At 45.4% G+C, this 13,615-nt stretch overlaps 1 protein-coding gene across 2 annotated transcripts in view; it reads right to left on the bottom strand.

Moving 5' to 3' along the window:
* Positions 1–13,615, bottom strand: part of MAP4K2 (mitogen-activated protein kinase kinase kinase kinase 2) — a 1,208,607-nt gene that overhangs the window by 967,030 nt on the left and 227,962 nt on the right. For both annotated transcript variants that reach the window (XM_069645028.1, XM_069645029.1), the window contains exon 2: positions 4,450–4,507. In XM_069645028.1, coding sequence (XP_069501129.1) covers positions 4,450–4,507 — 58 coding nt within the window. The remainder of the gene's footprint in view (positions 1–4,449; positions 4,508–13,615) is intronic.

Below are 13,615 nucleotides of genomic sequence, written 5' to 3'. Positions count from 1 at the left end.
TGTCCCTTAACAGGGAAAAAGTCTCCTGGCTGAAATAACCCTGTTGAGGCTGTAGTAGGGGCTGTAGTAGGACTGCTGGTACTCAGGTCTTCTCTTGCAGTTAGAAGGTAGGAAGGATTATAGTATTCAAAGATCACCTTCAATACTGATGTCCACTGTGTCCACTGTGTATCAAAAGGAAAAGCCTTCACCAGAAAGGATATGATAATGCCTCGAGCGTAGCTGGAGCAGAAAGGAGAGCTACGGAGAATGGGGAGAGCAATTCCGTAGAAGAGGCTCCTCCCTTCCTCACAGATGTCGGCTGAGTCTGGAAGGCTGGAAAAAAAGGCTTTGTGCAGTAAACCGAACACAGGTAAACAAACGCATAACCCAGGCGGGCGAGAGAGAAAATCAAGGACGACGAACCAGGGAGGAGGAACCGTGACCACAGAGCGGAAGCGAGCGGCACAAGAGCAAGATGTAGGGAGAAGGCAAGAAAGAACACAGGAGGAAACTTAAGCGGGCAAACTAGTTTCTAACCAAGAAGGAAAATGTTTGCGATTGCAACGCGTGGGCCGAGTGGTGAACGGGAGATATGCCATTGGAGGCCATGTTGGAAGCAACAACTAGACCGCATTAGATGGTATGCGGTACACATGGTGGCTACTAGTGGAACCGCCATGGTTGCCATTTCTTCCATGGACGCAGCATGACAAGGGGGGAGTTGGGACATTGAAAGATCCTATAAAATAGGATCAGGAATGGGTACAGGAAAGGAGGTGTAAGGAAATATGTTGCTAATCTGGGTTTTACATTAGCTATGAGGTGTAGTGGGGAAAAGACTTCAATTCCCATGATTCCTGTGACCGTTTGTTCAGCTGTGGTGAGTTTGGGTATGTTTATTTTAGGCCTGCCCTGGCCCGTGCTGCTTGTTGGTGATTGTCGATTTTGGAGGCAGGCACGGGCCGAGGGCGGAGGACAATGAATGCAGGCAGAGGAAGCTGGAAGTAAGCCCTGGTGATTTACGAGCTGCGGAGCTCATATTATGGAAGCAGGGCGCGGCGGTGAACGAGGCGTGCTGCGTCTTGTGCTGCAAGGACTATGAGGCGATGACGGTGGCCCGTCCAACGCGCATTTCTCTTTGTCTGGGATAGGGCGGTCGAGCCTCCCCAGTCTTCAATTAAGTGGTTGTCACAAATATATGCTCATGTTACTATTATTTCGGCACATTGTTTGAGCCCGCTGTGCAACTGGCATTAGGCTGGGCTGGAGGGTTAATTACCAGAACTTTGGTGGCATATTTATGGAGGTATTGCATTCTTCCGATACGCAAGAGGTTTATTCAGAACCAATTAGTCTTCATTTCAAGCGGCCTGGAATTCGTACCGCATGACAGAAAACAACTCTGCAATGTTGTGTGTGGCCGCTTGCACTTGTCACATTTCTGTGTACAAACTGTCTTCCGTGATTATGAACTGTGTTCCTAGAGGTTCTCCTGAACGAATGAGGAGAATTCAGTTAGCAATGTGTGTATTATGTTTCATGTTTTTTATGCTTTCGCAGTAGTTACTCCTGGTCATGGAAACCTACATATGCTTCCTGTTTGTTGCAGTTGAGGCTAAGTTGGGTCAGCTGTTGGAAGGGATACTCTCTAAACAAGAAGGGAGTTTCCTGAAATCAAGGTGAATGAGACAAGTCAGGAAATAGTGTTGTATGTCACTTTTCCCTGTGTTCCCTTACCCATCCATTACCCGAGACCTTACCCTTTTTCCGGTTACCCTAACCACCCCCTACCTATCCACAACCTCTCCCTAATCCTCTTCCCCCCCTTCAGCTGCCTCAAGGTACCTGTGTAACAAAATCAGGGGCTCGTGCCAACCAAGGGTGGTGGGGTCACTTACATTTGGCTTCTGTGGCTGGGAAGGAGTTGTGTGATACTCCAGGGGTGTGACGGGGGGAATACTGCATCTCACCATCGGTTGCCTCACCAACACTCCCCGAAGACCCCTCACCCAGCTGATGCTCCAAAAGCTATGGCCGTGCCCTGGCCACCTGAGAGGGAGATCCCCAGGTACTAGTAAGTGAGACACCCTTTTGTTTCTCACAGACCCGCACCCCTATGAAAGACAAAAGCCTAAAGTAAAGAAGAATAAGAGGGTCTGGGACCCAGAGAAAAACCAAGATAAAGAAAGAAGAATCGTATGTTTGGCAGCAGAGTGAACCAAGCAGACACAATACGGAATTGCGGGTCTGGGACTAACACCCATTTGAGAAGTCGAGAACAAGAGGGTCTGGAACCCTGATTGTGAAAGAAACAAACAAGGAAGGGTTGTATGCTTGGGGAGTAAACCAAGCGGATACAATGCTACATTGCGAGTCTGGGACCCGCCCCCATATGAAAGACTAAAACCTAAAGTAACGAAGAATAAGAGGGTCTGGGATCCGTGGAGAGAAAGAGAGACAGTCCATGAGAGGACAGTTGTTTGGCAGGAAAGTAAACCAAGCTGTTCAGAATATTGAGAGCCTGGGACCCGCAATCACATGAGAGTTTGAGAACAAGAGGGTCAAGTACCCTGGACGTGAAAAAAGGACTAAATAGAAGGAATCCTATGCTTGCTAGGGAAGTGTGCCAAGTTGGTGGGCTAAAGAACTGTGAATCTGAGAAGCATATCCTTGTAAATTGACCAGTGACATTTATCTAAAACAATACGGGGCCCAAGAGCCCACAAGGAGGGAAAGTAAAACAAGGAGGAGTCTAGGGGAAAGGAGCACAACCCTAGCATTGATGTGTTACATTTGTGAACATCGTGTATTTCATCAATTTTGATAACGCAAAAGACTGGGAACTTTTATGTTGGTTGGAACTACAATGAACACTTTACTTTGGGAAGACATCATCCTTGCACAGTTTTTGATTAAGTTAAGTTAGTGATTTAAGTTACTAGTGTTAGGGACAGAAGTAGGCTTTTGAGACACAACACTGCCACACTTTTTAGTTTAGGACATCCGGACAATTTCACTAGTTTTCTTTGAGGTAGGGAAACCCCTCTTAGCATTAGGGACAGAGGCATTTTTCCAACCCTTTCTTCATCAATAAAGGTTTCTACCCACCATTGTGTCCGAGCCTTACTTCTGCACCCTTACGCAACTTGGGGACAGATCATATATAAGAGGGGATGCAGAGAAAATTGGATATTGGGAGAGCAAACACATTTTCATGAAGATGCAGTACACAGTGACCACATGAACGTCTAATGTAGGCAGAGTGTGGAGCAGCGAATTGGAGTGGTGGGGAGGAAGCCAGTTAGGACTGGTGGAGAGAAGAAGCAATAGTTTGACTGGTTTTCATTAACATTTGGGTCTAGAAGCCGGGGCGATTGCTGCTGAGTTACTGAGATTACGGAACCATTGATGAACACAAACAGGTGGATAAAAGACTGAACCGTTTTGAAGAGCTCTCGAGAGTGGTTGATAACCTCTCACTTTAGATTTGAAGTAATCCCCTTTTTGGCAAAGATGGTTTTGTTATAGGCTGTGTTGGCATCGTTCAAAAAAAAGTGCTTTTTGTGAGAGTTGAGTGAAACTTGGTATGTAATTGTTCCTACAGTTGCATGTGGACCGAAATTAAAGTCTATTTGGACTCTGTGGACTCTTGGGAATGTTTTGTGAGCCTGCATGTTCACTACTTCTGTGTTTTTCACATAGAAAACTTTATTAGGCTATAACTATTTTGTAGTTTTTACATTTGCAGAACTTTAACATAATTAACATACATTAAAAGATATACTGTATGAACATACCCTTATTGTGTATTTATCAAAAGTGTTTACTGTACCTTTAAACTAGCCTTCTCCTGAAGAAATGTTTAGACTGCACAGCCGTTCTATCCCTTGGAGAGCCAGGAGAGTCCAGAAGAAAATGCCCTGTAAGCCAAGGACGTTGATACATCGGGCTCCAAGTAAAAACTCCCTAACTTGTGAACATCCATTAGGCTCACAACAGATCCCATAATGGTCATGAGAGCTGCATGGCTTCTAGCTCGATTTGACACGAAGCAAAGACTTTATGCAGATAAGGTCAATGTATTTGAAGACAGGTTGGACACATCCTCCAGGAAGCCTGGCAATGTGGATACTTTTCTGATAGAGGGAACATTCTGATTGGCTGACATGTGACAGTACAGAAGGTGGATCTTGTGCTTCTGGAAGGAGATTGGCTAAAACATCAATAGACATTTTACACCATTACTTAGATTGTCATTAACAACGTACCTAGTTCTGGTAATTAGGGACAACTGAAGCTGCTGGATCTTGATTCTCCTTTCAATCATAACCTAAAGGTGCCAATGTAACAACAGGCATTGCTATTTCTAGTGCTATTTCTAGTGGTTGGCGGGCCTAGTAACCAAGTTGCCTACATATCCCACATGATAAGCAGCCCGAACACACACAGACAGACACACATATATACCTGGTTCCAATTTTATGATCTTCACAGCTGACATCTCTCCTGTCCTAGTGATACGTGCCTGAAAACAACAGAATGAGAAAGGTAAGCAATCAGAGATTTAACAGGGAAGCAATTACAAAACAAGGGTGCAGTGGACGTTAGGATTTGATGTAGGGCACTTAAGAATACCATGTCCCTAATTTAGTAATACATGCTAATTGCAGGGAGGGGAGGGAAAATATGTGCACTTGCGTGCACTGCAGTTCCCACAGTGCAATTAAGAATCACTTCAGAGAATAGAAAGGTGCACAAGTAAGATGTAAAACCGGGCGAGAACTCGATTTAAAATGTACAATTTACACCCTTTTCTGAAATGTTGCAAACATGCCTTCCATCCTGTACATGCATAGCAGGGATCATTTACAATAATTCCTGTGGAATCTGCCAGTTTGTAGCAGTTTCTGAAAGCTGGCGGATTCCAGAGAAATCCAATGCATTTGGTGTTCAAAATCCCAAATCACAATGAAATCAGATGCTGGTTTCTATGCATTTATTTTTGATAGGTAAAGAAGGTGATGGTGGTGGTGAGGGCGTACATTTCATTGCGCGTTCACGCTCGATCTGCTGTACCTCATCCAGCAATCTATGTCTGTGAGGCAGGATGCAATATATGGGTCGGGTAAAACGGGGAGTCAGGTATATTGAGAATGATCTGTGTGTCGTCAGCGTAGTTGTAGCAGGTGAGGTTGTGAGGGAACGGATGAGACCGGGGAGAGGGGCTAGGTAAAGGTTGAAGAGGAGAGAGGAGAAGGAAGCTCCCGGAGGGGCTCCATGAGGACAGGTCCTCTGGTACTCCATGAGGGACAGGCCGGGGTGCAGATGAGAAAGGTGATTTGGGAGCAGTCTGAGAGGAAGAGGAGATCCATTTTAGGGCAGAGTCCCTGATGCCTTGGGACAAGAGTCTGTTAGTGAGAGTGGTATGGTTGAACGTGTCCATTGCTGCGTATAGGTCCAGGAGGATGAATGTGGTGCAGCCTTCTGAATCATCTGTTATTTTCAGGTCATCATCCCAGGTTGAGACAAGGGAGGATTCAGTTCCATGGAGGGGTCTCAAACTGGTTTGGCAGACGTATTTTATGACGGGCCAGGGAAGGTAGGTCATTTTCTCAATCGGCCATTTTTGGGAACCTCAGCAGCATAATCTATCTATTTCAGTTTTAAGCAGCAGAGAAGCCTCATGCCAGCACCTTATTTCCCCAGCATACAAGAGGTTGCCGCTATTGGTTCGGCTTAACCACTCGAGGGTTTCAACAACAAAGTTTTCAAGGACGTAAGTGCTCCCAGACTGCAGGTATCTTGCCAAGGAAAACTTGGGGGCAGGTTTTTCCCTTCCTGGTTAAGCATTACCCACGATCAATGGGTTCTTCAAACCATCCAGGGCTTTCAAATTCGCCAACACGCATCTCCTTTCCAGTCATTAGGCTCACATTTATATTATTTTCACAGGACGGTACAAAGTTTGTTAATCTCATCAGGAGGTTCTGGAATTAAGGCCCAACAAGGCTGAAACACGTGTATGGTGTTGCTGTTGGTACTCTTGCTCAATGGAGGTTTGTCTGGCATTTTGGTGCTGGACTGCCCTTGTGGGTGGGACAAAGACTGATATGCAAATGTATTTTCTTCCTTTGTGAAAAGTACAGTGAGCTAAAAACAATGGCTATGGACTCTCAAAGTGGGAAAAACCACAGAACAGGTTATCATGCCATGTTCTTTCTAGAGAGGGGCGCCTGCTACCTTTTTTGTATTTAAGGGGAAAAGGAGCTGTTGTTCAAATTCCCATGGATACCCCACAGTTTGTGAGCAATATAGTTTTGGTAAGAAAGACTTTGGAGGTGGTCAGGCCAGTTATCAATCTCGGTGAGTTTAACAGTGTTGTCGAATACAATAATTTCAAGTTTGAGGGTATTTATCCACTGAGGGACACACTGTTGCCAGGGTATGAGATGACGTGATTGGAACTCAAGGATGCCTATCTCAGCCACATCAGATTTTACTTTGGTTTGTGTGCGACAACATGAAATAGAAATGTGTGCGCCTGCCATCCGGCCTGTCATGTACCCTTTGGTGTTTCATCAAGGCGTTGAAAAGGGATGGCAGCTCCCATGGTGCAAGGCATTCACTTAATAATATATGTGGATGACATTCTGTTGACATCCCAGTCCAAACGATGGCATTCCTTCATCGCGACCGCACAGTAAACCACTTACAGCGTTCATGTTTTGTAATAAATGGAAAAAGTCCCATCTTCGGCCTTATCAGGATTTGGAGTTTCTTGGGTTTCGCTTAGATATGATGCAGCATCTTTGCAACTACCCTTATCCAAAAACAGAGGTATCAAGAAGGATATTGGGTAGTTTCTGCCAGCCCAATATTTCTCCGAGGACTTTGGGGTGGATTGTAGTCTCTGTTCCACTTCGGTTCTGGTGATACTACAGGCACTGCAGAGGTTTTTTTTTTAAACATTTTATTAAACATATAACAAACTTTACAAAACAAACTTGTAGTGGATACAATAACATTTCACATGTACACTATTCAACCATGTTCACTGCTCCCCTTTTCCCACCCCCCATTCCGAGCCTGCACCTGTTAATGTTCAGTTCCTGCATCCTGTGGTGAGGTTTCCCCATCCGTTATGTCCAAAGGATCTTGAATTGACCCAAATAGTTCTGCTATGAGCAGTTTCTAGGCCATCAGAGTCTCAGTTTCATCCCCCACCCTTGCTGCCAGCTTCCTGCCATACCATGGTTTCAGCCTCCGCCCATTTCTGCAGATCCTTCCACCACAACTCCAGTCGTGGTTTGTGGCATGCCTTCCACTCCATAGCAATTCTCTGCTTTGCAAGCGCATATGCCAGGTCTTTCAATTTACCTATGTGCCTAGGTTTTCGCACCCTAGGGAACCCTCCTAACAGGCAGGCCCACACAGTGTCCACCACTAGCCTGATACCTTTAGCTTCGAGTTTGCGTGCAACCTCACCCCAAAAGCACTCAATAACTGGGCATGACCAGAACCTATGTACCATTCCCGCATTCTCCTCATCGCACTTAGGGCATGCCTGCCGTCCCATGTTCTTAAACTCAGCCATCTTTTGGGGTGTCAAGTACGCCCTATGCGTAATATACAATTTCAGCTGTTGGAGTCTTGCGTTTCTCGACACTTTCTTGTGGTACCCCTGAACTCGTTCCCACATCCCATCCTCCATTGAAGTACCGATTTCCTCCTCTCATTCCAGTCTCAATTGCACCAGCTCCTTTCCCACTCTAGACATTATCCACTAGTATATCCTAGATATTTCGTCTGCCCCCCTCTGATATATCATATATTGTATACATGGGAACATCTGATTCTTCCTCAAGCACCAACTCAGACCACGTTCCCTTAAGCACCCTCACCAGTCTATGGTACGTGATGTACTGACCGGTTTGCAACCCAGTTTCTGCCCCCAACACCTCAAAGTCTGTTATGGCCCCTTCTTGCCAGATACCTCCCAATATCATTATCCCAGCCGGCTCCCAGTAGTTTCTAATTGTCATCCTTAGTTGCTCATCTCTACCTGCCAGTGCAACTAACGGTATCTGAGGGGAGCACGAGCATGGGTTCTCCCATCAGCTGACACGCCCTTCTCCACATCTTCCAACCTAGTACCAACATCCTGGTGCGCCCGTCCATTACAGCCTGGGGCAGCCACATTATCTCTCTCAGGTAAAATGGGGCACAGTCCCGTTGGAACAACCTAGTTTCGGTGGTCGCATCCTCCGAGAGACATTTAGCCACATATTGCAGCTGGCTCACAACATAATAGACTTCATAATTAGGCAGTTTTATACCCCCCTTCTCGTAAGAATTCTGTAGCTTCCAGAGGGCCATTCGATTCCGTGTACCTTGCCACAGGCACTGCAGAGGTTGAAAGCTCTCCGCCTCCGCAAGGGCCCCAGCAACTCAGATTAGATTTGTCTCTCTGCAGAGGCCAGGGCGAAGGGAGCCCCAGTGGTATTCAATCATATTCAGGCCTGAATTGGTAAAGAAAGCTATGTGTCGTCCTCAGATCTGGTCCTAGAATCAAACACCATTCGGTTGGGCTAGGAAGCAGGGTGCAAGGAAGTTACAAAAAGTGGAAATGTACTCCTCAAGAGAAGGAAATTCACATTAATGGCTGAGACTTGTTTGCAGGCTCCTTTGTCCGGAGGAGTGACAGGACCAGGTGGATTGCTGTTAGGATGGACACAATTTCAGCAGCGCAGTATGTCAACAAGATTGGGGGGTCCTCGTTCTCGCTTACTGGCAAGGACTACAGGATATCTTTGGCATTTTTGTATGGCTAGAGGTTGTTCTGCAGGCTGAATACCTACCAGGCTTATGCAATGCAGTAGTCAATTGGAATTCCAGGTGCATTTGCACCCTCAGTTCAGGGATTGGAAGCTCCACTCAGCAGTTTTGATCAAGATAAATACTCTCTGGCGTCCTTTAGAGAGGGACCTTTTTACATTTAGTCTCAATGCTCAGCTTCCACTATTCTTCATTTGGAGACCGTAGCCAGAAACAATAGCCTGGTATACTGATATGGAACTTTGAATTCGCCATGTTCCAAGTGAGATGGGGAGGGATGACGGTTTTAGGAAGACATGGAGAGTGGTCACTTCCGGGTTCCGTGTGTGTAATCTTAATAGACACATTAAAAACTTGCCGTGCTTCAGCTACGCTATTACAATGGCGACAAGGATGGTCCACCAGAGCCCAACTGGTGGAGGAAATGAGAATCCGGAGACCCGGAGGAGCCACGAGGAGTGATTAACACAGAGAGTGGATCAGATGATTGGAGACAGTGGTGCCCTTTAAATCAGCTTGATGCCAGGAGGCCGCAGTGACTAGGCGGCATGGGGCGAACAGCAAGGCGATTCGGGTCGGCAGGAGGCAAGTGCAAGGTTTCAACAGGTGTGCGTGAGCTGCCAGCCAATTAAGGAAGTGTGTGCATGGGCCACTCAGAGATAGGCATCATGTGTTGCCAGGCAGCATTGGAGATGAAGTAGCCGATTTCAGGCGTACGCTTCAGGTGGGTGATACGCTATAAAAGCACAGAGAAAGGGATTCAGCAAACTGGCTCACAAGAGAGGAAGTAGATAATTGCAGCCAAACATCAGGTGATAATGCATTGTTGGGACAGCATTGGGGGAAAATCATTGAGTGAGAAACCTTCTGACACTTTTCATATCTTCACAAATAAAAAATGACACAATGAAATCTCGCCTGCTAAACAGATCTCCAAACCAAAAAACAAAAGAAAAATGGGCACCAAACAAACGGGCTTGCAAGCCTTTTTAAGAAACGTAACCATGCCCACAGATAATGCCCCAATTCAGCCTTCCAAACCCTGCATTACAAACGGGAAGAAAGACAGAGCCTTGAAAATTGTGTCCAGCACCACTCACCTCCAGCCACTATGTCCCACCCAAAGCTGTTCAACCCAATTCGAAATCCAAACAGAGGATCTCCTCAATCTCACAATACACATGGATCCTCCGGAGATCCCTGAGGTCACAACCCCCAACGATTCAGTACTAATAATACTGGAAGAATATGTAATCAATTCATTGGAGGAGCCGAACGGCCCAAACCTCTCTTGTGAAAGTATATCAGACCCGCCTTCTTCCTTTTCAGGCAACATCACTTGCATTTCAGACACTCCATCAAACTACTCTAGCGATACTACAAGAACGTCTGAAGAGCCTGACAGGACCCCAGACCACGAGATGACAATGACAGATCCACCGACAAACCCGCCTTCTAACAGGCAATCCCCGCAAAGGGGCGATACATGGAAACCTCACTCTTCTGATGCATATCGATTCCCCCAGTTTGTGGACCCATGGCAGAAAAAACAGACCTACTCACTTCAGATCACCTGTGTCGATCGCAGAAGAGATCCTATCACCCTTAACAGGACAAATCTCTTAAGACTGTTACACGCCAAACCGCAATTAAATTCAATACAATCACAAGAAATCAAGACCGTACTCTTTGTTGACGACCAACTTTTAGACAAGATTCAGATAGAATTCTATACCCAAGATACAATTAACCGAATTATACAGATGACTACACCATTATTATCAGTAGGTTTTGCATGTTCACAAATACTGGGTTCACCAGAAGACAATCGGGAATGGAATCGCCCAGCTACTCGACCTGCAGCAGTACCTGATGATCATAGATGGAAACATCATGACAGATCACTGAGAACAAACAACAACCGGAACCCTTCAGACAGAGACCGAACAACTTCCATACCACATGTCCATCATTTCGAGAGCCAGACTTACTCACAGTCTCGCTTCTGGCGAGAGTATGAAGTTGACTCTCCATTACAACCCAATGAGCCAGCATACCACTCATAACCACTAACTCCATCACAAACCCATGGCTGGATACTGTGCTCATGGAACACAATGGGACATTCCAACCTATTTGACTCACCTGTCCCTGAGTTTGAACCCTGCCAAGTAATTTGTCTTCAAGAAACTTGGCTCACCAAACCGCCGACTTGTGATGCATATATAACTGTGCTCAACCCGGCCCTGCAAAGCCCCCGGGGACGTGCCTCCTCTGGCCTATTGACGCTGATTAGGATTACTTCAACCTGGAGCTTTCTTGAAACGGAGAATATCAACCCATGGACCCAATTCACATTTATCAAGATTTCTAAACCGATCAACTTGGCCTATCAAAGTCAACAGAATAGCCCGACTGTTAGTTTGATTGCAATTATAAATGTGTATTGGAATCCAGCTGCAATAAATGACAACTTCCTGGATGGCGTCTTTCTGACCATTGATAGACTTATTGTGAGATTCCCCAACATGGACTTCATCATCTGTGGGGACCTTAACATCCACCTCTTTACTTCTACTGGTCTCCTCAAACCTCCTGATGATTTGACAATCAGAGCACTCCGCTGGTCCAAAGAAATTACCATGAGAAACTTGATTCTAATGAGCCATCCATGTCACGAACACAAGTTGCTGATTCCCACCTGGTCTTGCAGAAACACCACGGCAATCATCGATTACATTTACCTTTCACCAGCATTGCATAATTTGATACTGGAATATACAATCCAACTTTCTGCTAAGAGCGACCATTCTATGCTCATCCCGCGTGGCATCGGAATGTCTGATCAGAACACGATAATTCCAGCTCCACCTTTAGAAATTACAGGAACATCAAGTCCTCCTGCCGCTGACTTTCTGTCACACCAACATGCCAGATGAAGAAAAGCTAAATTATGATTGGATATTGATCCCCTTCCAGATCAACGCCACTACAGCAGAAAAGCCTGTTCATCGGCATTACTACAATCCTGAGATAGCAAATAAAAAGAGAATACTTTGGCAACATCTCTGTAAATGGAGGAAGAATCTCACGTCTGAAAACCTGCAAAATATGAAAAAAGCAAAACAAGCTTTCAGAAATTGGAAAAAAAAACCATGAGATGACTTTGCAAAAAACAGATGCCGAAACCATGCTTCTAACGCTCAAAAACAAGAACTTGAGGAATCTGTGGAATTTGCTAAACTATGACCCCAAACACCAACACCTGATGGTTTCCAACATCTCGGAACAAAAATGGATCTCACACTTTTCTAACCTGTATAAACCCCGGCGTCAAGAAGAAACCTCGGCAGAACTAACCATCTCAAATCAATGGACCATTTTTTGGGATAAACATTATTTCCAAGAGATGATAAAAAAGTAATGCTTCTCGCGCCCCTGGCCCCGATGGCCTGTACAATGCCATTCTGAAACAGGTTCCGGAGACTTGGGCAAACCTAATGGACCTTATTCTGACCTTAATCAATAAATTAAAATCGATACCAGAGACTTGGACTAGAGCAGTGCTGATCCCGATCTATAAACAAGACAACAGAGATAATCCATCTTACTTTAGACCTATTGCTCTCCTAGATCCACTGGGAAAATTGTTTGCGACATACCTGCATCAAAAACTGAATGCATGGGCCAAAGAAACAAACCGCTTCGATGCTCGACAAACAGGCTTTATGCCAAATGTGGGCATAAATGTGAATCTTCTGATTCTAAATCTAATAAAGCATGAAGCCCTACTAAACAACTCTCAAGTGTATGTCGCCTTCATAGACAGTTACCTCTAAACAGGTAATCTCCCTCAATTTTTGTTTACGGGAGGGTCAAAGTCTCGGAACGGGAGAACAAAGCTAAGAGCGTTATACAAAAATGAGACTATTGACTACCCCACTGATAGTCCAAACAGGCTAGGCTTGGTGGTATATGTTATCTACTTATTTTGTGATTAATGCTGTCACCCGCCACCACAGCCGCAATTGGCGGCTTCTTCCACGTTGGAGACTGCAACCCGGACGAAAGGGTTTTTAGTCCTTCCTTTGTTTCTGGTCCGGGCCCATTGACCGGACGCAGGGCTGCCGGGAGTTATCTTCTCCCTCAACCCGGAAGTCGCTGCATTTCAACCTCGGCAGAACTAACCATCTCAAATCAATGGACCATTCTTTGGGATAAACATAATTTCCAAGAGATGATAAAAAAGTAATGCTTCTCGCGCCCCTGGCCCCGATGGCCTGTACAATGCCATTCTGAAACAGGTTCCGGAGACTTGGGCAAACCTAATGGACCTTATTCTGACCTTAATCAATAAAATAAAATCGATACCAGAGACTTGGACTAGAGCAGTGCTGATCCCGATCTATAAACAAGACAACAGAGATAATCCATCTTACTTTAGACCTATTGCTCTCCTAGATCCACTGGGAAAATTGTTTGCGACATACCTGCATCAAAAACTGAATGCATGGGCCAAAGAAACAAACCGCTTTGATGCTCGACAAACAGGCTTTACGCCAAATGTGGGCATAAATGTGAATCTTCTGATTCTAAATCTAATAAAGCATGAAGCCCTACTAAACAACTCTCAAGTGTATGTCGCCTTCATAGACAGTTACCTCTAAACAGGTAATCTCGCTCAATTTTTGTTTACGGGAGGGTCAAAGTCTCGGAACGGGAGAACAAAGCTAAGAGCGTTATACAAAAATGAGACTATTGACTACCCCACTGATAGTCCAAACAGGCTAGGCTTGGT

Source organism: Ambystoma mexicanum, chromosome 2p (genome assembly GCF_040938575.1).
Source record: "Ambystoma mexicanum isolate Mex_15411 chromosome 2p, UKY_AmexF1_1, whole genome shotgun sequence".
Lineage (NCBI taxonomy): Eukaryota > Metazoa > Chordata > Amphibia > Caudata > Ambystomatidae > Ambystoma > Ambystoma mexicanum.
Note: the sequence above shows the minus strand (reverse complement) of the source record. Positions and strands in the feature narration are given on the sequence as shown.